Source organism: Manacus candei, unplaced genomic scaffold (genome assembly GCF_025592945.1).
Source record: "Manacus candei isolate 608988 ecotype Guabito, Panama unplaced genomic scaffold, ASM2559294v1 h1tg000088l, whole genome shotgun sequence".
NCBI lineage: Eukaryota > Metazoa > Chordata > Aves > Passeriformes > Pipridae > Manacus > Manacus candei.
Genome location: NW_026138136.1, coordinates 9386341 through 9413154, shown reverse-complemented (window position 1 = coordinate 9413154; position 26814 = coordinate 9386341). Strand labels below are relative to the sequence as shown.

At 38.4% G+C, this 26814-nt stretch overlaps 1 protein-coding gene across 10 annotated transcripts in view; it reads left to right on the top strand.

Moving 5' to 3' along the window:
* FHOD3 (formin homology 2 domain containing 3) overlaps positions 1-26814 on the top strand; it is a 385259-nt gene that overhangs the window by 280525 nt on the left and 77920 nt on the right. For 6 of the 10 annotated variants that reach the window (XM_051812619.1, XM_051812621.1, XM_051812616.1 and 3 more), the window contains 5 exons: positions 3216-3314; positions 5609-5980; positions 9567-9692; positions 20098-20232; positions 23466-23516. In XM_051812619.1, the coding sequence (XP_051668579.1) occupies positions 3216-3314; positions 5609-5980; positions 9567-9692; positions 20098-20232; positions 23466-23516 (783 nt within the window). The remainder of the gene's footprint in view (positions 1-3215; positions 3315-5608; positions 5981-9566; positions 9693-20097; positions 20233-23465; positions 23517-26814) is intronic. The other 4 variants (XM_051812624.1, XM_051812622.1, XM_051812617.1 and 1 more) reach the window with 3 other exon arrangements.

Sequence of the window (26814 nt, the reverse complement as noted above, 5' to 3'; positions counted from 1 at the left end):
CTTTTTTTTTAAATTTATTTTAAAAAGGAGAAAAGTTAATCCTTTAGTTCTCAGTCCTTTGTCTAGATTTTGTTTTGCTGCCCTAGTGGTTCTCAATCCATAAATTGCACTTTCATGGGCTTTTTTAACATGCACATTACTTTAAGGGGCTATAAATGCTTTCATATCAAACTTTAGTTGAAACAACTGAGCAAAACCTGTGCCCTAGAAGATGTTTGTGAGTTGCCATGACCAATGATGTATTTTATAAAGATTTGTGGGGGCTTGGGGTTTTGTTTATTTGTTTAGTGGGGGTGTTAGCCTGTAGCAGTAATCCATTTTAGAGATGAAAATAAACACAGTGATTGTTTTGAAATTTGTTTTCAGTGCCATAAAGCTTTTGTATAAATACTTCTAATCTAATACTTTTATCATCGTAACTGAAGTAACCCAGGAATAGCCTTAAGGTTAGCTGAATATATCCAATCTTTCAGCATTAGCTGAAGCCCTTCCTCCCTGCTGCAGGATAAATACTTGCCTTTTGTTAAACAGGATAGTTTCCTCTGCACTACTGAAAAACACACTGGCTTCTGCAGCCTTGTTTAATTAGAAACCTCCTGATGAATCCTTTTTCCTAATTTTCCTAATTTAATTCTACTATTGCATTGACACAAAATTTGCATGTGTACGTGGGAGGGACAGTGAGCTTTTCTACATCATCCTTTCTCCATTGCACACAAAAATGAACACATAACCCTGAACAGTCCATATGAATTCACAAATGTGTCTGCTGTTCTGTTTGAGCATCCGAATGTCATCTGTCTGTAGTGGGTGTTTTCCTGTTTTAATAAATATTCACGTGGAATTTTTCCTTTTCTGCCTTTTAGGAAAGATTTAGCTAGCAGGTACTACCTGTTTTCATGGGCAGAATATGTGTTCTCTAACAAGACTGGGAAACGACTGCTACTATTACTTTGGTTAAAAGAAGACCACACATCTTTCCTACCTGGGAACTTACCCCTCTCCTCTGATCCATTTCTGGGCATAGTCAAGGAGTCTGAAACTGTGGGTTAAGTTGTGAAAAGAGGACTTTCCAAGTGTTGAGTGCCTCTCATAAGCACACACTTATTTCCATTGTGCAAGTTTTCCTTTGACCAAACCGGCTCCCCCAGGTTGAAAAGCATGCTTGCCTCTGTGCACACCAGTCGTCTCTGCAACCAGCTCACTCAGAGCCAGCTCCTCCCTCCAGCTTTTCCAAGCAATTGCCATGTAGTTGCCATCCTTCTACAGTTAATATTGGCAAAGAGCTTTCCAATCAAAGTTTCTTCTAAGCTTTTGATCTAGAAGATAAGAAGACTTAAGGAAAGAGTTATTGGCCTGACAGAAGAATGATCTCGCTGGAATCTTTAAAATTTCTTTTCAGCTCCTTTCTCTGTTCAGTTCAATTATAACTCAGTGGTTCCCAGTTCAGTCTGTGCTGTGTAAGCTCCCATCCTTACTACCGTGCCCTCATGTGAAGGAATAAATTCTCAAAGAACCTTTTCAAATTTATGATTTATGAGATTCACTCTATCAGATGATTATTTCATTTATGATTTTGGGCATTTTGAGGCAATTGAGTGGGGGAGAAATTTTGATATCATTGATCCGGAATCCTGGTGGGAGCTTAAAACACAATACTAATGGGGCCACGCTTGTTCATATAAACAATAGCTGTGCTGTCAACATTATAGGATGCATTGTGGTCTTATCAGAGAACCGTGATCCCACAGAGCTTCAGGAGTTATTTCCCAAGTGTGATTGCTGTAGGACTAACAGGTGCAGATGTTTCCCTTCACAGGAGATAATAGCAGAGCTAATCTTGAGCTACTTGCTAGTAAGGAGAAGGGATTATATGAATGCTCCCTGGTCAACTCTTTCTTTTCTTTTTTTTCTGTGTACCAGTATATATGTGGAAGTTGAGAAGTGTCTCTGTAAGTAAGGTGACCTTAGGAATGGTTGGAAGTGTCTACCTTGTAGATGCTTGCCAGAATATTGGAAAAATTCCAGGTGCTGCCATTTTCCTGATTAGTCTGTAACTAACTCCATATAAATGCAACAAATTTTGCATTGACCCTTTGCATTGCACTCAGTGAGTTCATGATCTCACATTGTAAATATTCATTATTCTTATAACATGGCAATTAATTCTAAATGGAAAAAAATCCACTGAGCATCCCTTCAGAATTAGAGGAAAGAAAACTACCTTTCAGGAAAATGCAAGGAATATGATTGTCTTACAAACTTCATGACTGTTTGTATGCTTTCATTTTTGCACGGAGCATAACCTAATGGTATACAGCATTAAATCAAATGGAGAATTTGCAAATGCAAAAGAAGCCCAAAGAGAGAATATTTTCTAAATCTTCTGTGAGTCTGTTGGTTTGGGGAGGAAAAAGCATAGATGAGAGGGAGAGGAGGCAAGACAATGTAGCCTTTTTTGTCATGTGTAATATAGTTTTCTTTTTTTCCTTATGTGGTTTGTAGGTTATGGAGCCTTTATGCATGACTTACAATTCTCTTTTGCCAGAATTACTACCGAACCGAAGCCTGCTTTTACCATGCTAATAACTCTACTGAAATAATTCATGTACTGGCATCCGATAACTTAAATATTGCTGTTTGCAAATAGTCCTGAACTGATTTAGTCTCTCTGTTATTTCTAACTCAGTGGTTCACCCTGTTTTCCAGTTGAGCTACTGGTTGCTTAACAGGAATGTTTTATTTGTGTTAATTTAGAAAGTGTGATGTCAAATGCCAGCTGTCCCATGCCAACACAGTGTGTACTGTCCTTTAAGCCAGAAAGGCACAACTTAATGACTAATGTGTTGAACATTCGCATTATCACGAATGTTTTCCATTAATGCCTCTGCAGGTAGGGCAACAGCAAATAGAAGACCAAGCTCAAGAAAAAATAATGACATCTTTGAATATCAAAAATTAATATTAAAAATATAGATAGGGGAGAGGATAACATTTTTATATTGGTAGCTACCCTTGCACCAGCACATACTTAGCAGTAAGTTTTAGGTGGCTTTCTGTTTAACATAGAGGAGCCAAAACTCCCTCCTCCTCAGTGTTTTCCTTCCATTTCTAATATTTCCTTCCATTTCTTTTTCTGGGGACTCATGTTGTTTTCTCTTCCGCCTTCTGTCTTTCCATCCCACTGCATGCCTCTTTCGTTGGTCTGACCTCAGAGAGGACGAGTATGAAGAGGAGGAAGAAGAACAGCCAGTCACAGAGCCCAACACTGAGGATGAGGGGGAGGAAGAGGCCAATAGGCAGGTCAAAGCCAGGTATCAGGATTCAGCTTTGTCCCTCCACCTTTTCTTCAGGCTCTGGCATGAACTCACCAGCACAGTGTGCAGCAGCATCTAGTTTTTCATTCACATTCCTAGATCACCTGTTAAAGCCACTGCCCAAAGAAATGTTTCTGCATTTAAAACCTTTGGGGAGGGCTGTGGGCATGGCAGTGTTAACAGAAACATGTTTAGTTATATAGGTTCAATACACTGTCTGCACTCACTTCCTTTATGTAATGCTCACAAATCTTAAAGGGTTTACTGGAAAGCATAGCTTCTAAGCATGGCTTAGGTTTATCTTTTTAGTTAAGGCAAGGGTGAAACTTTGCAATGCTTTGCTGAAGATGTTGCTTGGTTTCTTAGGTTTTCATCCCTGTCTTTATAATGCCACCTTGTTAGAAATATCTGTTGCTATGCAGTAGCATATGCATTTTTGAGTGCTGCCTATGATTTCTATCTATTTTGTTCATGTTTTAATAGCAAAGAACTACTATGAGGCTAAACTGATATATATGTGTATATATATATATATATAATTTCATAAACACTTGCCCATCTCTGTAAATATAGATATAAACAAATCACCTATCAGTATTCTCATGTAAAAGTTTCCACTTAGATGTGAGATATATATGTATTTGGCATTTAGCAACTTGATTCTAATAATCTGGAAGCAAGAAAATACATTCTTTGTTCCAGACAGACATTTGATTTAGGTTAAATTATTTGGCTTTGCAACTCAGCAAATGAGATTGGATATTTTTTTTAAATAAACCACATTTATGCAGACACTGTACAGCACGGAAGGAAGAAAGGAAACTGTTTAATGTGTGAATTCCAAAGAAAATACTGTACTGTTGTTATTAATATCTTCCAGTTTGCAAATCTTGCCAATGGCTGCCTGAAATTTCAAAATTAAGTGATAATTTCCTCAAATCTGATTCTTAAAAGTCAAAGTAAAGGCACAAGTTGTTAGTAAATTGCATGCATATACTAAAGTACTATTAAAAAACGTAGAGATCATAATGTATTTTCAGGTCATTGGTCTTTTAAAATAATAATCACTTTGAGATAACTGGATGATATTCCCATGACTTTTCTGAGTACTTCCTTTCACTGTCACTGTAGCATTACAAAAATGATCTGTACCTTGGCCATTCTTGTCAGGTGCTGTAAGGACAGGTAGGACTAGCCTGGTTTCAGTGTCTCCTGTCAAGCACAGCAGGTGCAACAGATTAAGGTTTCCAGATTGCCCACTGTGCTTCCGTTGTGAGAACAATTAGCTGGTATATATCTGGTGATTCACTTCATAATATCCCAACATATATGTTTTGTGTTTTTGTTGCATATGCTGTGCCAAACCCACACTCCTCAATTAAGGGCCATGCCTGTCAGTGGAGCACAGAGGTGGTCTCAGTAGAGTGAAATCAGCCACTTGCCAAGTGATTCAGCGCAAAGCACATGCACAGTGTTTTTGCTGGAGTTACTGGTGAAAACAGATATCCTGGAGTGCAGATCCCATGGCTTTTCACCTGCCGTGTGCCTTCTGTCACTCACCAACATCTGTCTTCAGTAGAGCAAAGCAGATGTGTTTTCTGTTTCCCTTGATGCAACTCTGCAAGTCTCTATCTAATACCAGCATGGGATACCGACACTCAGAGAAATCAGAAATTAGTGCCTTCATACCTAGACAAATGGTCTGGTAAGGTGTTGCTTTCAAGATCATTCTAAACTTGAATTTTGACAGAACAGTGGTGATTTGAGTACCTTTTTATTTTCATCTTTGGCGGATGAACGTTTCTAGTAAAAATATCATATCCCCAGGGAGGATGATACTCAGATATCTGAAGATACTTCAAGAAACAGTCATGCATCTTGAAGCATCTGTACTCTGTGGACCATGTTATCCAGTGTGTTGAGTCTGCTTGTACTGGCTCTGATGATGCCTAACTTGAAATTAATGAAAATTGTTCAGAAAGTACTTGTGAAAAGATTCATGAAAATTAGTTCTGAAGCCTGTAGGTTAAATACTGTCCTTTCCTTTAAACTGAGTTGCTTCCTTTCCCCAGTATTTCCAACCCCGAGAAGAATCCCACTGGGATACAAAGATGTGAGTTATCTTACTTTATTTAAAAAGAGGTGATGATTTTCTAAATTTGGAAAGCTTTTGATTGTCTGACACACCTTTACTTGTTTTTTTTCCCCCTCCAAGTGTTACTATCTATTGATCTCTCTTTTCCCCGTTTCTCTCCTTTTCTTCCCTTTCTCATGATTTTTTCCTCCTGCAGTGAGGTTCAAGATGTGCGGGAGGCTGTGAATGGAAACTTTTCACAGTGTTCTTCAGCTGTCTCCAGTACCATTTCTCCAGCTGAGAGGTCTCTTTCCTGCTCCAGAGCAAAGAGCTCTTCTAGCATCTCCACTTCTGTGCCTGACTCATCTGTCTGTCATCATAATTCTGTCCTTTCATCATCATCTTCACCTGCGACAGCATTGCTGAGCTCTCCCCAAAATTCCTCAGCATCCATTACTCCAAAGGCATCTCCAACAGTGGAGAAATTACCTTATGTACCACATACTCCTTTTCACCTCTTCTCGTATGACTTTGAAGAGTCTCCGGCATCTGTGAAAGAGAAGGAAGCAGAAATGATGAGGGAAAACAGGTAGTTTCTATACAGCTGACATTAATTTTTAGCTAATGAATAACACCTTTCAAGAATTTTATAGCGGTAATAGTGCACTCTATGTGTTGTATTATTTCCAGAACATACTGTATTAGTTTTAGTCCTGTAAGCCTGTATTTTGATTTGATTGATATTCTCTTGTTGCCTTTGTTGCCTTCATTTCATCTTACTCTTCTTCAAGGTCTATGGTTAATAAGTATCCTGGTTTCCTCTATAGAGCAGTGGATAAATAAATAACCCATGATTTGGGAGATCACGGAAAGGAGCACCATTTTGCTCTCATTTACAACAATGTAATTTGAAGACATAATTTTATGAAAATTAATGGAGCTCTTGTGCTATAAAACCAAGAGAGGTCAGATCAGCACTTGAAATTCAGGGGTGAAATCCTAGCTTCAAAGGCTGAACTGCCAAATCAAAAATTTGTTGTTAGATTACAATGCATGTCCATGTCATGGGCAATTTCAACTCATGTTTGTAATAAGAGTTCTATAAAGATAATATAGCACTCAGAATAGACAGTTTTATCCCCACAACATCTGCTCAGTTCAGTTGTTCCTCTTACATTTCTCTTAACTTTTACTTTTAATTTCCCCATCCCACTCATGTAAAATTAAAAAAAAAAATTGCTTTTTCTCAGTCTGTTTTCAAGTAAAACAAATTGACAGTAAGTAGCACTAAAAACAATGATAGAGAATCACCTTGAAAAGAGGTTTATGATTTTTTGCTGTCTCTCCCAGTTGTCAGTGTTCTTTGAATTAGGTGCTGAAAATGTACACATATATTGTATGTATATTTATTTCTTCTTCTCTCCAGCAGTCTTTCTGAATTTCTGCATGTGACCAAATATTTTGATTCCTTTGATCCTTTTAATTTTTGATCTTTCTCTTCTAATAGGTGGGTGTGTTTTGTCACTTTTTCACATTGCTGAAAAGCCTGTAAATCCAAGTAGCAGTTGACAAGGGACTTAGTTCACATATTTTTTCTTACCTGCAACTTGAAAACTGGAATTCCTCTACATTTACATTTTTCTGCATAGATGCAATTTTCCCCTAGACCTCTCACACTCATTTATTGCTCTCCCATTGCTGCTGAAATACTTTAGAGAGTAGATTCCTTTTTATTTCCTACAATATTTAATATTTATGCAGTGATTTTTTTTTCCTCTGACCATCCTTTGCACTTCTAATTGCTACACAGGATCAAGGGTGCGGTATGTGTGGGAATTCTGATGGGTTTATTTGGAGGAAAGGGAAGGCAAAGTTTGCAAAATTTGGGCGGTAATATGTCCATAAAAGAGGTAAAGGTCTGGGGTTTCTTGAGAATGAAGGCTCCTGGGATAAGGGAAAATGGAAGTAATAGCCAGTACCACAGGAAGGTTAGAAAGATAAACTTTGTGTACAGGATACGTACTTACCCTGAACAATACTCTCAGGCACACAGTGTGACTTATGGGAGTGGTCCTGTACAGGGCCAGGAGTTGGACTTGATGATCCTTGTGGGTCCCTTCCTACTCGGCATATTCTGTGAATCTATGGTGTTCTGGTTTTGCCATGTTCCTCTTCCAGCATCTCAGTCTCCGTCTGATGGGATGTTGTGTCCAGACCAATCCCTGTGAATTTTATTTTTTTAGTAGATGTAGGTCTGAGTCCATAGGAGGTATGCTTCCTCTGTTTTCAAGAGAGTTAGCTTTGGACTAATTGAAATTCCTTGGTCTGAAAAAGGATTCTGCACTATGTCAGCTTTTTCATGGGGCAGAGGAGAAGAAAAGCATATGTAATGGTTGACAAGAAGGTCTCCCTTCAGTTGATCAAAATGTAAATGGAGGTTTCTGTTAGTGTCAGGAAAATACCAAGTGAGCTCTGCATTCTTGTTAGGGCAGTGGAGTTTTCTCATCGCTCATTCAGTACAGGTACAGGCAGAATATTTTCTTGGCTGAATCACAGAGAAGACCCGAGCTAGGGCTGTGCTACCAGGGAAGCTCCACACTGTCCAGTTACACATTCCTCCAGTGGGCCACTGTCTCCAGTTTCTAGTGAGTTTTCTTATAGGGGAAGAAGGCCTGGATGGCAATTATTTCCTGCAAAATTCATTGTGTAGCTCAGATACATGCATGATAGAATTTTTTGCTAATATTATTCCCCTGTTGCTGGGCAGTCAGCATCGTGTCTCTAAAATAGATGGTGCTCGTGGTGGGGTGTTTTCTAAAACATAAACCTGGAATTGTTGTCCAAGAGGGCACGTTCCATAAAGCACAATCCCTTCCATTATAAAAGCACCTAACTGAAATCTCTTCTGATTTTAACGTGGGCCTTGGCAGGCAGCAATGCTGTTGAACCCTAAGGAATCAAGCTTGAAACTTTGAATGAAGTTTTGCATGGCTAGATGAGTGTGCTAAATGGAGCTGAAGGAAACCAACCAGCCTGTTCAAATAAAATTGCCAAGTGAAATTACTGTGTGCTGATGTGTGGGAGGGAAGAAGCAACAGAGAAAGGATATGGTGAAGGAGGTTATATTATATCTTTTGAATTATAATAATGAAAATTATGTTTCCTCATTTCCTGAAATTAATTTTGTCATTTGGATGAGTTGGCCTTGCAGAGTACTGACCTACAGAGCGTCATATGCTTTCCATGTGGTAAAATAGCATTGTTCGTGAACAGGAATATTAACATTCTGCCAAATCAGGAATCTCTCCTTGACATGCTGGTTAAGTACAATGGTTAAAAGGCACAGCAAAGCAACACAACTGCCTTTTCTATTCAGTACAGGAGCCAGGATGAAAACATTGATAGAAGGGACTCTGGGGAGGCGACTGTTCCAGGAGTCCTGGAAACAATTTCTCTTTGATCAGCAAGCTCGCATTGAAGTCAAGCGAGTTTATGGTTTTTTTTTTTTTAATAGAGGGAAGGGCTGATAGAAATTTCTGAAACCGTGCTTCCGGAGACATGTCTTTTTAACCATGGTGATGATTTTTTACAGACATTGTAAGAAATGGCACATAAGCTATTACTTACGTTGGGGGAGGGAAAGAAAATGCTGCCGGCTTTAATTGAAAAGAATGTGGTTGCTTTCCATTTAAAATGCAAGCATTTGCAAATCATGATGTCCACGTTCTGATCATGTCTTGGGAATGCTGCTTTTTTCCCTAATTTCACTGGATACGGAATACTGCTGACTTGGACTGGTTTGATCCCTTTTCTAGTGGCTGGATATCAGCTCCCAAAACAGCTAATAATTTTCAGTAACTGAGCAGTAATTCAGGTATTCCTACTATGAGTTGTCACTTGGGAGGACCATTCTAATCTCTCGTTATTTTCCTTACATATAGTTCACTGTTTGCATCACGTATGTTCATGACATGGTTGATATTAAAAGTACATGATAGGTTGCGTATTTGGAAGCTGGAAATAGAGCAACATTTCCAGAAGGTGAATGTTTGAGAAGTTCTTGGGTATGGGATCACTAGCACCCTGTAAACAAGAGGATTTACTGTTTCATGCCTGCTTGTTGACAGATTCTTTCTTTCTCTCCCTTTCTCCTACTTTTCTTCCCATTTCTTCAGATACAATAGCTATGGCAGCAGCTCTTACTCTTCTCCACGACCCTATACTGGTGTGAGTGCCCCTACAACCCCCACTACTCGTTATGGGACAACTCTGTCACCACCTCAAGAGACCAAATCTGACAGGTTTGTAAATTAATCAGTGTTTTGACAACAGTTTCTTTGTAGACAGGATGAAGGAGATAAATGTAAACTGTTCTGAGTGAGTACTGGAAATATCTTCTAACCAGATTTTTTCTAATGTTGGAAAGAAAATGGACAAAAATCTGAATGTGTTCATTTCCCACTCATTCTCAAGCCTTTCTGTCTGACTTGGTGTTAAAGCCTGAGTGTATTTCCATCCTACTTCTGCTTCTTCCACTTAAATGCATAAAGCAGAGTTGCTTCACACATATGCTGTTCTAAGTATTGAGATGAATTAAAGCATATTTTCTTTCCATTTTTAAAAATAAATTCAGATCTATTTTCACTTCTATCATCTTAAATCAACTACAAAATCTTGGAAACATGCTTAACTCAGAATTTCCTAGGCCATAATTTTGTCCTTTCTTGAAAATACGTGATATATCTCATTGTATTTCATCAAGGGCAAAACATATCTTGCTGTAGGTAAAGCAAACTCATAATAACCTACCAGTTATCAGCTCACTTTTAAAAACATGAAAAAGGGAAAAAACAAAACAAACCAGCAACGAAAAAGCAGTATTTTGAACAACCAAAATACTCTTTTGAATTATGTTAGATACTAGAAGAAGAAAAAAGATAAGAAAATGTTATGGATACATGAAAGCAATGCTTGGCAAGAGATTTGGACCACCAGAAATTTACTGTCTGTTACAACCTGAAAGTAAATGACAGCTTCAAAGGATGTCATGCTGAGTTTAAGAAGGAAAGGTATAAGTTTTAAATTATTTTAATAATTTAATATAATAGTTTCATAAAACTATGCCAAAAACATGGGATCTGGATTGTTTGTTTCCAAACTGGCCTCTAATTCATAAAAATTGCATCTCCCACCCTGTTTTTTGAACTGAAGGTCAGGATCCTTTGCTTGTATTCCAGTTAATTTTTGTTAATCTTTTTTTAGAATTTTTCTATATGTGTATAAGTGTTTGTGTGTGCGCGTGTGTATAGATGTTTGAACCTTCCTAATGCCTCACATCCTTTCCAGGCTACTATTCAGAATGGTTCAAGTTAGGTTTTTCCAGCATACATGTATTTCTAGCCATGAGGTATTGATTTAATCCTTTTTTTCAAGTGAGTAATTACATTAAGTTTGTCTTTGGAGAAAGACAAGTTTTTCATTTGCTCATCTTCCTAGAGTACCTTGCCTCAACTTGTCTTTCCTGATCTCAGTTAAATTATTGCCGAGTGAAACCATAATAAAAAACTCTACACTGGCATTTTCACCCCCTTTTTACCTCAGCAAAATAGATGCTAGATAAGCAAGAGTTAAAAGTCTCCCACTGCTTTGGAAGTTTTAGATTTCCAAGTCCCTGCTGTTGTAAGCTTCTGATTGCTGTTGCAGCAAAGAAAGCCCAAAGTGGTCAAACGCTGAGATGGCTAAAGATGGTTGGGCCTGTCCTGCAAGAGGTTGATGGCGCTGGCCCTGCTCCAGCAGAGAGAGCCAGCTTTCAATTGCAGCCTGTGTGTAAGTGCGTTGCTGGTTTGGAGCCAAAATGCCTTGGCCCCACAGGATGAAGCTGTAAAATTCACAGATTCATGGAGAGTCAGGCCAGAGGGGAGCTCTGCAATCATCTGTTGTGACCTGTAATGGGTCTCAAGGAAGCTAAATAAAAGACCCCTGTTACCTTCCTGTGTTTTCAAGTGGCAGCATGACTTCTCCTGGAAAACATGCCAGTATTTATCATCACTTCTAGGAAAATATTTTATATTTTCTGGACAGTTTTTCTAGCAACATCTTCTGGCCATCATACTTTGTCCGTCTCTTTATTGTGAAACTGGAAAGTGCTCTGCCTTCAACTATCAGATCTCTCTTACATATTCTAAGTTCCTGTACACAGTGCTCGGAGTAGCATCTCTGTCTTTCCCACAGGTTATGTTTACCACTTTCCACCTCATGTGGTAAAAATCTCTGTACTCTTGTTTAAATTCGCAGCCTGCTGCTCATGGTAGTTCATGAACTCACCAGGATTTCTGCATTTGAGGGATGTTACAGCTTGATGCTTCCTGTATATGAATCTCTGAGAAGTCTGAAAAATATGTGTACACAAAAGCTGCATGCTGCCTGCAGAATTGATGCAGTTATTTTTTGAAAGATTATTAAATTTACAGTTTCAGATGCCGTTTTGCATTGTCTTGTTCTTTTTGCATGTGATACCATTGCAGATCTATAGTTCAGCAAGCTCTAATTAAGTGACTGCTTTGAAGAAGAGCAGAAGCCTGCTTTTATTTCATTGTCCTGGAATGAAATGTTCTGCATTGCAGAAATGCCCATGGAGAGATCGATGGATAGAATTTGCTTATTGGAGAGTAAGCTGTGTAGTGCATGATGCAATGCTTGGCACTAATTAGTAAATGGAAAGTATTGTGGAAGTTTTCACAGTCTTCTATGAATGGTGTTTGTCTTAGATTATGTAAACATTATTTCCTACCTCCTGATGGTAAAAATTTATATGGATTCAAACACAAAAACAAGAGTTAAAAGATGGGGCGGGGAGAAAAAAGCACTTGATAAGAAGCAGATGCATATCTATGGTTAGCTCCAAGGTGAGTTTTCTGCTTTCAGCTTATGACTACAGTTATCCAAAACCTTCACAGAAAGATTCCTGTCTTTTATCATGCAGGGAAGAGCTTCAGATGAAGTTCCTGGTACCGTTTATCTGACCTTCGAGAATGAGGAGGAAGGAAGAAGCAGAATCCAGAGCAGTGCCCAGCAAAATGATTCATGTTGCCCTGACAGGCCTTTCAAACCCTTGGCTGCATTTTGCTTATGTAAACAAGAGCTACAACTTAGGTGGAAAGAAACAGTGTGGTTGACATTTTGACATTCATACTTTTAAAACCTTCTTTGGCTAAGATCAGTAGGAAATCATAACAGCAGTATAATTCAGTGCAAAAGTAGCTGGATTTTGTTCTTTAAAATCCACATCATCTATATATTTCTGATTGTGCAGCAGAAGAAAAGGCTTACTTAACTGTTTCTAAATTCAGCTGCGGCCTTTTGGCAACTTCTTGCAATCCTGTTGTTCTCTCTCATTGCCCTGGGTCCCCTGTGGAGAGCCATGGTTCTGAAATGCATATTGCAGCCATGGGAATCCTGCTGAAGGAGGGCAAACTGCAGGACACTTTTTGTTCAGCCCTCCATTGGGAGAAAAGAAAGGGTGTATTGGTTCTCTTGTATCTCTCTGCTTGTGAAAGTTGCTCTTAATGAATAAGGAGTATAGCCCAGTCTGCCTGTTTTCAAATGCCAAAGACTGCTTTGCTCCATAAATATACTGCTCCCACTATTCACGACTTAAATCACCAATTAACTCTCCCCAGTTAGTAAAGAAAAGGAAAATCACTCTCAATTTCATAACCTCATAAATTTTGGTAACAAAGGGGAGGAACAGGATATGACTGAAGCACACCAGGGAGAAAAGCCTTTTTCTGTCCCTCTGAGTTACCACCTTGCCTGGGGGCAGAAGGTATAAGATTAGTCTGTATTTCCATGCCTTATGCTCATACCTAGGCTATTTCTGTCTAGCCAAAGACTGTCTTCTCAGACTCTTAATCTAAGGCAGTCACTCGAACCAAAAGCTGCAGCCTGGAATCTGTAGCTGAACAGCAAACTCATTACTTGTAAAGCTTCACGCCCCCTCATAGTGTCCTTTTGGTGGTGAAGTGTATGCCATCCTTAGAGGAGACCATGAAGGAATATAACTTACAAGAGCTTCTGAATTCAGCATCAGCTTTCATTCATTCCACTACCAGAAAAATATCTTGCTGGTGTGTTTGCCAGGGTAGGTTTCTTCTGATGCATTTGCAAGGAGACAGTTCCTACTGGACTTGATAGTCAAACAATAGTATAGTTAGCCTATCTCAAAAAGTCTTCTTCTCTGGGCACTGTGTGCCAAAGGAGCAGGAGTTCATGGTCCTCATTCTCGTGCCTCTGTCTGTTAAATCAAATGCCAGAAAGTTCAGTTTGCAAAGCTCCACTTCTTGAACCTCTTAGCCAGTCACTGTGAACTTAGTCTCCACCTCTGGCTGGTCCCTCAGAAGTTCTTCCAAGTCTCCAAGCGTGGTAAAGGCCTACTGTGGTGTTTGGAGATTGCTCCTGTTTGAAGCATCTCCAGCTTTTCCAGAGCATTAGAAAATAGGCTTAACAAATATGAAATATATTTCATATCCTTTAATATGTTTTCCATCTTACTTGCTTTGTGATCTACAGCAATACTTTACCTCGGGCTCCCATGATGGAGGGCCTTAAATGTTGAGTATTCATCTCCATGTTCTTCTATATCTTTTAAAGAAAATGTACCTTCAAACATTTATTTCTAAACCAGGTCACAGACACTGAGATTAGCATGCCTAGATTATAGGTGATTTTTTTCTCCACTGACATGTAAACACTATACCCGAAGCTTAAACATGAAGTGCAGCAAAAGTCTGCAAAAACTCTTCTTTTGAGCTTTATTCCCTCTCTAGGTTCCTGAAAAAGTGATTTGCTGGCAATCTGGTGCTTTCTTTCAAATTTCTGTCTCTTTAAAGCAAAACAACAACAAAACAAACAAACAACAACAACAACAAACCATCACCAAAAAAAACCTTCCTGAGAATGCCAAACAGCTTTTCAATTAGACTGTCTACTAAAATGAAACATCTCAATAGTTGATAACCCCAGGGAGATGCTGCTGAATGAAGGTTCTCTATTTTTTTCTTTTCTTTTTTTTTTCATCAGCCATTTATCACTAATCTGCACCCTGGAGTTTCCTTACTCCAGCTGGTAAGCACTAAGATAAACCAAGAACCCTATGTTACAAAATCTTCTATACAGCTTACAAAGCTGCTGCTCTCCCAAGAACATTGCCTCTTTCCTTGGCTTTCTATTCTTTCTGTGTGTCTTAATATGTACTTCTGGGCTCTCAGACTAGAGATCATGACCATTTTTTCTTGTGGTAAATGTCAAGGACATCTTTCACTCTGAGTAACATAATGAGGAAGGGATAGCTTGATTGTTGATAATAGTGGCCCAGGGCAAAAGCCTCAACTTTATTGCTGAGATTTTAAGAGGAAAAATGACTTTAGGAATTCCTTGATTTACAATTTGGGAGGCAGTGGTGGCTTACACTGGCCGAGCTGCTTGTCAAACTACTGTGTAAGCAATATTCTTGATTGCAGCTTTTTAGGATTCATCATAGGGTATATGTTTATACAGAAGCATGAACTGGGTTACGGTTTCAGACTGCAGAGTGTTGCTGGCTGAGCGCATTGTGTGCAGTGCTGATGCTGAGGGGACACCCACCTTAGCCTGGATCTACCTGTGGGATCTACCTGTCATTTACAGGTAATTTGTAACTCACATGAGGATGAGAAGCTGCAAGTTGGAGAAAGAAGCACAGTGTAAAACCTGTAGAGGTCAGGCTGCAGGCTCTGTGCAGCTCTGCCCCACTGTAGCTTTATTTTGGGTAGTCCCCTACGCCACTTGAAAGTCTAACGTTAATCAGTTCTTCTCTTGGTCACTCTCAAGTTTCTTTCTCAAAGGAAGCATTAGTCAGTAGTTTTATCTCTCAATTTTCTGTTTATTTTTGAGAGTTTTGTAAAGATTCCTCAAGTAATGTTTAGTCTGTTTGCAAAATCTTATATCAACATGCTTTTGAATTTGCCGTGTCATGTAGGGAGACATAACACACTGAGAGTTTCTTTAACAGTGAAAAGCAATATGCCTCTTGGCAGCTTTTCCTCCCCTTTTGTCTCTTTCTAAGCTGGAAAGTGAATTTATTTTGTTAAAGTCAAGAGACGTTTAGAGTTACTTAAGGCCTGAGTAGGAGCTGTTGGCTGTTGTTCTCTCTCTGTAGCAATCCATGACTGGTGGAACAGGAGCACTTTGTAAAACTAGGTGATTAGTGCTTCCTTAATAAGTTTATTAATGACTCTGAACCATGTTATATTAAAGACAACCCTGAATACTAGCCTTATGACCTGAAGGGATTTCCTCTCATAAGTCATCTGTTAATTTTTTTTAACTCCTAAAAATATACATTTTTATTTTGTATTCTTCCTAGAGATACCCATTTCTCTGTAGCAAATCTTAAAAATTCAACTAAGCAGAGGGAAATGCAGCCACAAAAGAATGTTTCAGAGCTTATGTGAATGAAGAACATTTGAACTTCAGAACTGCAATTTTGCTGCAACAAAGCAGCTTAGAGTAAGACAGAAATATTTTCTTCAGCTTGCAACAAGATTAGAGTAATTCAGGTCACATATTCCCCTTCAAAATATATAGTCTGTGATGGAGCATTGTCAGGAAACTGCAAGTACTTGCAAAAAAGTGTGAGATATCTTGTGTCTGCCTGAATTTGTGTTTATAATAATGATTACTAATTCACTGCTGTGTTAAATGCTGTAGGTCAGGCTAGCTGAATTTTTATTTAGAAGAGTTTGGGCCTACACTAGATGTTTTAGCTTCATGTCCTTTGCCCTGTGTATATTTTTTTGCCTTCTTTTTCTTTTTTTTTTTCCTATTATTTGTCTTTCCTGTCTCTTCTTCCAACAAGATAAGTAACTAATGACCTCTCTGGCCCCAGGTCCCAATGCTCTGGTATGGAGCTCTATTCACAAATCCTAAGACCTAGACACATTCTTGTCGTGTGTTTTCTTTTTGGAATGAGAATGTAATAATGTAGCTTGTTTAGCTTTTACTGGTTTTAACCAGCAGGCATAAGAAAGCTTTTCTTAACATTTTTTATATTAACAATCTGTTCTTAGTAGCCTTGCATTTTCTACAAGACTAAAAATAGTAGTCAGAGCAAGCATCCTTCTGGATTGTATTTGTGGAATTGAACAAATGGTTGATATTACCAGCTGGTAACATATGACACCAGCATTAAAATGCTGGCAAATATCAGCTATAACCCTGTTTTGTGAGTGATCACTCTATTATGCTTTCATTGAGTATTCACATACTCTTTTCTGTTAAAATCTCTTATCACCTTTGATTCAATGCCAGAATTTTTTTATCCTCTTTCTTGCTTACTCATTTTTAAGATGAAGCCTACAGCAATAAGACTTAAAAATTCCTGAGGCCTGAAGCCACTGTCACCCTTCAAACATCATCAAAGCAACAAACTTACCCAAAGGCTCAGCCCAAGCCTTCCTACCAGATGGTTTGGCCAGTACTGATGCCATTTGCAATTCAAGCATGAGCTCACTGAAAGGGAACATTTACTTTAAGTGTTATTGACAGGGGAATACAGAAACAAAAATCAGATTCTGTAGACAAACCATACATAGACAAACCCCTTTTCAAATTGTTTAGATTGTTTGAGGAATACCTCTAAATACTTTCTTTTCCTCTGGCTGTTTTAAGGGTTTGTACACCCCGAAAGTAACACCTGTTTTCTCCATGTTTAGTTTATGCACACGTAGAAAATTAATTATGGAGTTTACAAAATGCTAAAATCTGTTCATTTGCAGTTGCGGTTCATATTAAAAAGAGTATTGATTCACCCAAACAGCAGCTGAGTTATAATGTTTGTTAGCAACAGTGAGGCTGTGAGTTTATGAGGTTTCATAAGGCACATGGTCTCAGCATTTGGTGTCCGGTTGAGTGGGCTGGCCACTGCAAGGTCTAACCACTAAGCAAGCACTAACTAACTCAGTAGTATCAGTACTGTTTCTTTTCCTGCCCTTTTCTAAATGAGACGGAAGACCCAAAACCTGACTATTTGTGTTTTAAGAAGTCAGTGCCACACAGGGAGTCAGCTGAACATGTTCCTGTCTGTTTAGTTATTACGTGTATAAACAGAACCTTCTTGCAGCTTTGACTGTTAGTTTTGACCATCTCATGCACTAAACTGTTGTACACGATGTGACTTTGTTTGGGACAAAGGAATTAAGTCAGGCAAGCATGTGCAGGCTATACTGTAGCTTGTAATTCAGATGAAGTATGAACTCATAACAAAGGGGAAATACAGAAATACCAAGTTTCGGCTAATTGTTGATTTGATTAGTTTCAAAGAGGTGACAAGCTAACATTTTCAGTTTCTTAAACATTAGCTTTTCTTCTGTACATATGGCTGTGGATCTTTTATTTAGATTGTAAAGCTGCTGTTCATACAGCTGCAAATTTTAGCCAAGTGAGCAATGCTAGCCAAACTATGCTATGGATCAAACCTCCAAACAAGGTGTCTTGGCATGAGGAGGAATTTTGCTACCAAAGTTAGGTTAGAATCCCATCTGCAGTACTAAACTATGCATCTCCATGTGATTTCCCTGTAATCCCTTGAATAAGAATGTATATTTATTGTGGAGCCTCAAAGAGCTTAGTCAGAGCCAAAGGTTTCCAACCTGCTAGATGCTGTGCAGACCTGCAATCACTCCTTTGGTCTCTCAGTATCACCCCATCCTTCCCAATAATTTTCCTTCAGGTTATTTAAGCCATACCTTCCTTTGACTCTAAATTGAGTTTGCAGACTTCACGGCAGCTCGGTGGGACAGGATGGGATATCAAGCCGAATACTCAAAACACATAAAAGCACAGACTTGATAGGGACCCTCTTTTGCCATCTCTCCTAGTTTATTTCCATATGTCTTCACATGGAGGCTTTGTCCAGTTTTCCCCTTCCAAGAGCAATTTCTGATGTTATGTCCAAGCTTATAGCCATGGTATTTCATACTATGACAGGGATGGAGCTCTAGCTTTTGAATTTTAGTACAGTGCTGCTACTGTTTCTGCTGAGAGCTTTCTCTTGCAACATGCACTGAAAGGTCAAAAGTTAAAATAAATTTAAAATATGCTCAGGGGAAAATTCACCACACGTACTTGACTGTCAGTGTATGAGGATTTTTTTCCCCTTTTCTTAGTGCTGAAGCATATTAGAGATTTTTATGGTTTTGAGCGTGATCCAGCATTGATACTGTAGCTCTGGAGGAGTGCCAGCACGGAGTCTTACAGAATATCGAGTTTTATACCATCTTATGTAATGTTTATGCGGGTGGGATATGACATATTGAAATTCAATTTATTGAAATTATTGACATATTCATACTGCCCTGCTGCCAGTGGGGCTGAAATGGCTATGTTTTGAAGCATTTCTGCTTGTACAGACATAGACACTCAGGGAAGATAGGTTTGCATTAATTCTTTTGTCTTCTCCTGCACATATCTGTGCTGGTGATCTGGTGCCATTACACTAAGTGCCTACATTGTTCAGCCAGAGACAAGTAAATAAATAAGGGAAAGGGTCTAAGTCCTTAAAAATAAAGAAAATTTATTCAGGTTTGTATTACTAGTTAAGGAACCTCCTTTTAGGCAGGGTTTAGTTTCTTTTAATTTCTTTTCAGAAAAAGCAGTATCTATTTCTCTCATTAATCCTTTCATTGCAAAACTCATGTTACAACAATGCACAGAAACCGCTCTACACGAGTTATGTCTTTTTGATTTTATCAGTCTAATTCAATCAGTGTGTATCTGTATAAAGCTACCTTGTACAATACAGATTTTTTTTTTCCTGTCTAAAAGATAGAAAGAGAGACATCTTTACTCTGTTGGGGGAAAGTTTTGTGAGAGGACCCACTCTCCCAGCCAAAGTAGTACTTGCAGTAAAACTAACAAAAAACCCTGCATCAACAGCAAACTATAAGTGAATGCAAATGTAGCTTTATATATTTAAAAAGTCTTTACTGTAGAGGCCATCATTTCTGACAGTTTTCAATAAAGGTTTGAGAAGACTGTCCCTATGTATTTTACTGATATGTCCTTACATGTGATTTGTTTTGCTCTTACAGCACATGCAGCAAGGAAATAATCATAACCGAACTTGTTAATGTATAAAGGAAAGATATGCCCCTGCTAAGGAGGGCATTTGAATTCTGAAGGGCTGTTATGACATTTACTTCCTTTACTTTTTTTTTCTGTATGCAGGATTCTCAGGTGTTTGTGGCACATCTGTTTTTAACATCATTACATAACATGTTTGTGTTTTAAAAATATTGCAGGTTTTTTCCTTAAAATTTCAAAAATCCTTTGCAGGATTCAGCTTTTGTGTTAACAGGATTATAAAGTTAAAAAAAATATTTAGACAATATTGCAGTTGAACTAGACTGAAGAACTTTTACACGTTTATTGTACCTTAGAAATTTGGCAATTTAACAAGCCTACTCTAAGTGTTTTCTTAAGCTCATCACAGTGTCTATAATCAATTTAGCGAGAAGACACTTAGCCCGTGCTTTGAAAGATCCATACATAAATATTGCCATGTCATTCTGCTGGTTGGAATTATGTTACTTGCTGAATGATTGCTACTCATTTTTTGCCAGTATAATCAATAAAAGTGACACTGAGAAATCTGATCTTCCTTTTCTGCAGGCCAGCTTTGGGTGGTCTCCTTACATCATCTTTTCGGCAGCACCAGGAGTCCTTGGCAGCTGAAAGAGAAAGACGGCGTCAGGAGAGAGAAGAAAGGTTGCAAAGGATAGAACGTGAAGAAAGAAACAAATTCAAGTAGGACCCAAATTTACTCACAGTGTCTGTGTGTGATAGACTGGTAAATCATTGAGAAATTCAATTGCAAAATAATTGAAGAATAGTTTGTAGATACCTTTCTTGATCTAAGTATCTTAAGAACTGACAGATTACACACATCATGAATTTTGACATTCAAGAAATAAGGATTTTTTTTTTTAAAGGCAGCTATGTATTTCCTAATTATACTGTCTGGGTATCTACAGAGGCTTGTTTTTATTAGCTAATATACTCTCCAAATTATAATCTCAGTGAGGCATGGAGTTTTGAAGATGAAACAGTGGGACAAAGGTATCAAAGGCGGAAGGGACAGCACTGAAACATCTTTTTGCTTTTGTGTTATGGAAAGTAAAAAGGATTTGCTGTCTCAGGCTGTGTGGTAGCATTTTTTAATGAGTTTTTCCTCCTTTTCTGAACATGTGTCTCTTCCTCCTGGAAAGAGAAACTGACAGAAAGCAATTATCAAAATTATTCTTCAAACCATGGCCAGACAAAGGCCACAGCTGAGTATAGGACTCACATCTGAGAAAATGTTTTTTATGATGTAGGATCCCAGGGTATGCTACCTGAGGATAGTAAGAGACAAGGCCCCTTATCCTTTTAAATCCATGCCTGGAAATCTCCACACAGATGTTAGCAAAGACTGCGGTGGGCTAAGGATGGATATGGAGTCTATACCTGAAACGGTTTGCCTACGGTCTGAAGAGTGTATGCTAAGAAATCAATTTTTTTCCTCATAGACAGGAGTAAAAAGTAAACATATTTTTAGTAGTTAGAAGACATAATATAATAACCTAAAGAATGGTAAGATAAATGTTTTGTAGCCTTCGAATTGGTAGTTATGGAAAAGATGGCACTGGGTTTCATGTGAGCTTGTTTATTAGTATGCAGGATTGTTTTCACTGTAATCATCTCTTTAGTAAGAAGTGGAAACAGGCTGTGATTCTGTGAATTTGGAAAAAGGAGTAACTTATGAGTGGTTGGTTGGTTGATTGATATTCTCCTGGCTCCAGAAGATAGCTAGTTTAGAAGGAAATGAGAGGCAGAGGGAAGGTGGAAGAGCACCATAATAGGATCTTTGGCAGCCAACAGCTGCCCAAGTTCTCCTGAAACAGAAACAATAAGGTCTCAGTCTTCAAGCCTCTTCCAAAAACTCTCCCTCTAAGTGGTATCATCAGGCTGCAGCAGGGTGCCATGGACAGCCAACATGATCTTTCAAAAAAGAAGCTCCCAAACCGAAAAAGCCAACAGGGCATTTGGCAGATTGACCTGTTTGAATAACAGATCTGCACATTTCAGTAGAGGTTGGCTACAGTAGTTGTTCTGTCGCTAAAAGAGCATCCTTAAAGTCAGGGAGAAAAAAATAAAAATATAGATTTTCATCTCATTATTTCAGAGTCAGAAACCAGTTAACTAAACAACATATTTAAGAGGATTTTCAAATACCCAGTGTTTTCATCTTCCAGATTTGAGTTCTGTGACCAGGGGGTCTCCAAAGCCACCAAATTTGCAGACACACAGCATCCCACAGTTGATTAAACAGTCTGGCAGGAGGAGGACAAAGCCACAGCAAACAGTCACGGACAGTTTCATAAGAGTTCTTGGGATTGCATTATCATATCATCAGTCTGGCTAGAAACCCAGACTCTGAAGATGTATTTTTGATTAAAAATAGCACTTGCAATTCACAGTCTTTAAACTCGTGAGCAGTACTGGATTTACCATCATGACTCATTTGTTATCTCATTCTTTCCAATTCTGCCTTGAGAACATTGCACTAGATTCTGGCATCATCATTGACAAATTGAGGATAATTTAAAGGAGAGCATCACCAGTTGTGAAAGAGCTGGAGGATTAGGAGAGATGCTAAAGAGCTTCATAAGCTATTGCTAACTAAAGGAATGCTTTCCAGAACAAACTTTTTTCTCAGTAGGAGGACAATTGTACCCACTGCATATATAGAACAATAAGTCCTAAAATTCAATGACTGTTCTTCAGCTGTAGGAAAGGGCGAAAGTTTTCAGAGGTCAAAGAGTGATGTTAAAATTTGCCTGCTGAAGATTTCCTAAAATACTCTGAAAATATGATAAAAGTATAACCAGTTCAGGATTTAAAGCATGTGGAGATAGCCTGAAACAGTAGTCTCTGTTCCCTGTTAATGGACTTTTGAAGACCACTTAGAAGCAGATGTTTGATAGCTATTGGTATAGTAAATGATAAGTAATTCACTCGATGGCACAATATAGAGAGAAAAAATAGTGGTTATTTATAAAAGGAGTAGTTCTGAAAATCTTTCTGGTACTCCCAAGTTACTGTGAAAGAATTTAACAGATAAGGTGAAGGTCTCAACAATTTTGTCTAGTAGATTCAACAAAGTATTAAAAATATATTGTAAGGAACTCTCTTGCTGTGGTATCAAGGCAGGCTGGGCATTTACTAGGTTCTGCTGCCCGAGTTAAATTTGCATCCACATTTGTGGATGTGGCAGGCCTGCCTGAAATCATAGTGCTCAAGCATCCAGCAAAGTTGACTTGGCAAAAGCTAAATATATGGGTTACTTGAGTTGCTGCGGGAGCAGCAGCTGGCATAAAAGTTTTGTATCTAAAACTCAGAGTGAAAAAATGAAGTGAAAAGTTGTTATCTCTCCAATAATCCTGCACACACCTTCTAAGAACGAAGAGTTGTCCTACTCTGTAAAGCCAGATTGCTGTTCTGTTTCCAACTGTAGAAACTAAAACACACTGAGGAAAGGTGCCTGCTAAGGAAGGCTGATATACAGTATCCTCCCTGTCTTGGTCTAGCCTGCCAGGTGCTGCAGTCACTCTTTTGGGACATTCTAAGATGGAGCAAATGTGGAATAGTTTCATTGCCACTAATGTGCCTGCTCATTAGGTGCAGTTCATCATGTCTAATTTCAGACGCCAGGTTTCAAAGCATGCTTCCAAGTTTTTCAGTTCTTGAGGTTTTTATATAATTACTTTTAATGACCTTCCGAACTACATATTTGGTGTCACATATCTAGGGTGTATTCATAGATAAGTGTAGACACACATTTTTCAGCCATTTTTGCAAAACCAAACATTTTTTGTCAACAACAGCCCTTGTTACATCTGCCCAGCTTGTTTGTACTGCTCTTGGTTTCTGTACTTATACTTCTACTACTTACCTTTTTCTTCTGTTTCTGCTGCAATTTACTGTAATTCTCTTTCTAGCCGCGATTATTTAGACAAAAGAGAAGAGCTAAGACAAGCAAGAGAAGAGAGGTTTGTATATAGTGTATCCATCCTTCCCTTTGGTTGTTTGCACTTTACTATATTCCTTACTGTGGATCTGTCATGTATTTACATTTTTAATTCTTCTTGCACAGAACACTTTTATTCCAAAAGACTCCTATAAGAAAGAAGTTGTTAAATGAAAGAGGAGAATTAAGTCCAGCTGTAAGCACAGCAATAAATGAAGAGCAGTGGGACTGGAATGCATAAGAATGATTGATTATCTTTTATCTATTTGTGTGGGAAATAAGCTTACACCATTTGCCTCAGAAATTTGCCCAAATTTCGTAGAGTTATAAATTGAATAAGCCTATCTTTCTCACTCAGTGGGTCCCAAGCTTTCTGGAGGGTCAGAAAAGGCAACTGAGGATAAAGGAAATTGGGGTCACAAGCATTGCAAAACTACAGTGACCGATGGAAACGGTTCTGACCCACTCCCAGCATATTTTTATCTTTCAGAGCCAAGTTTTCTTGCTGATCTCTAAACATCAGCGAGTAAATTACAAAGCTTAGTAGCATTTGTCATTGGGACATTGCTTTAGTTTTATTTAAATAGCATATTTAAAGGGACTGAGGGTTTGGAGGTTTTTTTCAGTTTTTTTAAATTCAATTAAATAGTTTAGAAACTCTGGGCTAGGCTCAGAGCTTTGTGCTTATGAAAGCACATTTTTCAAGGAATACTCAACTAAAGACCTTTGCCTTTCAGTAGCTTCATCTCTACCTCTGCTAGTAATTACATCCTGGAGGGAGCACTTGTTTTTACCTGGAAAATATGCAAGTTACTGTACAAATAGGAGATGAAAAATCATCCAGAGTGCTTCGGTTCTGCTTGTATGGTCCTCTAGAGATTATTCTCTGGAGATACTTTTGAACTGTCAAGAATTGGAATTACATTATCAAAATAAGAGAGCAACCATCTCAGAAATCATTGTGTTGCTGTATTTTGGGGGGGGGGGGTTTATTGGTTACTTTTGTGGGTTTTTTTCACAAAATCATCAGACAGGACATAGATAGTTCTTTTCTGCAGACTGAAGTCTTATCTATTGTGGCTGAAGTAGCTAATAGTAAAACATTATTTTGACATCTCTAAGAGTAAGAAAAGATGGATGGCCTTTCCTTTGTCCTTTCAGTCAAAACAGTTACAGATAGTTTACAGCATTTTCTGAAGTGAAAGGCATCTGAGCACACAAGCATGAAACACTGATCTGAACTGAGTAAAACCTTTTCCAGCAAACATACTCATTGCAAGATTTGAAACAAATTAGAAGCAAGTTCTCCAGAACTTTCACGTTGTCAGGGAACATGCCAAGTGGAGTATTTTTGGGGAAGTGTTCACCAGCAGCGCATCACTGCTGTGCAATCTGAGACAATTTCACTTGTCATTAGGAATGTTTCTTTATCCTTAGGGCTCTTTTGAACTAGAATGTTAAACTATCGGTTCTTACTCATAAAGAGGAAAGACATATATTTGCTTTGAAGCACATAAATATCAGAGAAACCTGCAAGTGAAGTCTTGCACCAGTAGTCCATTACATTAGCATTATGTAACTACTTTTTTAATAAATACCTTTGCACAAATGAAGTTTCATTTCCTATAGGAAGTTGCATGTTGACTTGTTTAAGGAGAGTGTATAGACTGTAAGAAAATCCTATAGTTAAGGTGCCTAAAATCCTAGTTAAAAAATGGTTTGTATGTTACCTCTATATTAGTTCTTGCTGTTCTATGGTTTGAGGCCTTTTTACTTTGCTTGGCTAGGTGTCTTCTAGTGGTAATTAAAAAATAAAACCAGGAAAGGTGAGCTTCCAGGTCCTCTCTAGTGTGAGGTACAGCTCAAATGCTCTCCACCCCATTACTTTGTTGGTACATAAACATTTTAAGTTGCACTCGGGGTATTGCTCAGAGATTAGAGAACTCATAATGATAATTTCATCTACTCAAAGATGATAAGTGCAGTGTCACATTCATTAGGAATACCACATGGATAGCCCACAGAGTTTTGGATTATTATCTATAGAGAAAAGTCAGCAGAGGTGTGATGATGTCTGAAGGTTTCCATGATTTAAAAGAATATGGCAGCATATGCAGAGACAATGTGTCAATCCTAAAGCAGAGAGGTATGGTAGCTCATCCTTTCAACTCCTTCAGCATTGGACCTTGCATATTTGATGCTGGCATTCATTCACTGCTAAGATATTGGTCAGAAACAAAAAATAACTTAAATAATGTAATTAATCAAGTGTGAAGTGTTAATAAGGATTCTTGAATGATTTTTTTATTTCTCAGTTAAGTTCCTATATCTGATTATTAGTGTTCCCATTTGATAACTAGTTATGCTGATATACTGCCATTGGAGTTGCTGTTCTGGTTCCCTTTTTTCTTTCAGTGTAATAATCAGATACATTTTTGAGAAGGCACTTCTTGATGATAGTCCTCTGCCTTCTCTGCCTTGCTGGTTGACTGTGCAGCACACAGCTACAGAACCTAAAATGTTAAAACAGCTGAAAAAGTGCTCCCCCCATTATAGAAGAATCCATCCAGATCTTTGTTGTAGTCTGTTGGCAAACTGCAAAACCCCCCTCAGCAGCAGCCAGCTGGGCTGTACCTGTTTGGTTTAAGGGATCAGTTGGAATGGCTCTTCATGAGTCTGAAGCCCCATCTCTACTTGTGAGAAGACAGAAGGTGTAAGGGACCAATGTTAAAAGGAATAGTAACAACACATGACACTGATGTGAAAGGCTTTCTCCTCTATTGAAAAGGCAAAATTCAGTCTCGAGAATTGGCTTCATGTTAGAACTGTAAACAGTTCCTATTTTATAACCATACAAGTATGTAGCTTGTTATATTTTCATCCAGAGTCTGTAGGGGTTCTTTTTCTTGCAGAATTTGTTCAAAGCCTGTGCATACCTCTGGAGGAATAAAAGAAAATGAGTTTGTTCTTCATTATTGCTGTTTGCAATAAAGCAAATTGCCTCTGAAAACGCAAGGACTGCTCTTCAAAGACGCATTTCTATGCTCTATATGGATGTTTGCAAATGTGCATGTGTGTGTGGCTACCATATGTATTAAGCATGTTTGTTACCACATATGGCTGACTTCTTTACCCTGCCTGCTTTTTAGTGCACCCTCATACACTAACTCAGGCTGTCAGTGAGACAGAAGGGGGGAGGAGAGGTGTTCCCTGTTATGACGTGTTTACAACACTGGGTTATAGGAGGATGACCACAGTGTTTCAGAGACATAAGTAGTAGTCTTAATTAACCTGTTTAACAGTTTACTTGTGGGTAAGGC